At 44.1% G+C, this 657-nt stretch overlaps 1 protein-coding gene across 1 annotated transcript; it reads right to left on the reverse strand.

Moving 5' to 3' along the window:
• Positions 1 to 313: 313 nt before the first annotated feature.
• Positions 314 to 551, reverse strand: PHALS_01882 (uncharacterized protein; the record flags this gene model as incomplete). Its single annotated transcript, XM_024718712.1, has 2 exons — positions 314 to 386; positions 445 to 551. 2 exons carry the CDS (start codon positions 549 to 551, stop codon positions 314 to 316), a joined length of 180 nt encoding a protein of 59 aa, XP_024572618.1.
• Positions 552 to 657: the final 106 nt, after the last annotated feature.

A 657-nucleotide genomic window follows, 5' to 3' on the forward strand; every position in this document is an offset into this window, starting at 1 on the left:
TCCTCATTACGAAGTTATATTCTTCTCGTTATGACCAGTGATTAAGTCGTCTAAATCAATTTTTTGCGAAAGTGCACATCAGTAAAATGTGTTGTCTTGTGAAGGGTTCAGCTAGCACCGGGATCTTTTGTGTTCAACTCACCTCTTTCGTGAACGGGGTGGGTGTCGCATCAATCGCATTTTCAATATTGAAGAAAATAGAGGGCCCGATACGCTTTGTGGAATACTTCACCGTTTAATTAGCGTGTCTGTCCTACTAGCATACTTACATCAGATTCATCTTTTGGTACCCTGTTACGGCTCAACGAGCGTTTCATGAAGATGCAGTTATTTGGTTGACAACCGTACGGTCAAATTCGGCGAGTTGTAACTTGCCAGGTATTGCCCTGACCCTTCCGTCAACTGTAAGATAAACGGCGGATTGGTTTGCAAAAGAGGGCGAACTCTGTACGCTCCGCCTCTCCTTTGCATGGATTTATACTCCGTGCACGCTCCCTACGATAAGAAATCATGTGGCATCCCAACACAAAGCCCGTGACAATCTTACTCATCAGCAATGGGATGGGTCTTACTTTGAGTGCCCAGCTTGCCCGTCTACAAATGCGTAGACGTCATAATTATTGCAGACTACATATCGTCATCACAAAGTACATATAT

This window comes from Plasmopara halstedii (assembly GCF_900000015.1).
Source record: "Plasmopara halstedii genome assembly, contig: Scaffold_160, whole genome shotgun sequence".
Taxonomy (NCBI): Eukaryota; Oomycota; class Peronosporomycetes; order Peronosporales; family Peronosporaceae; genus Plasmopara; species Plasmopara halstedii.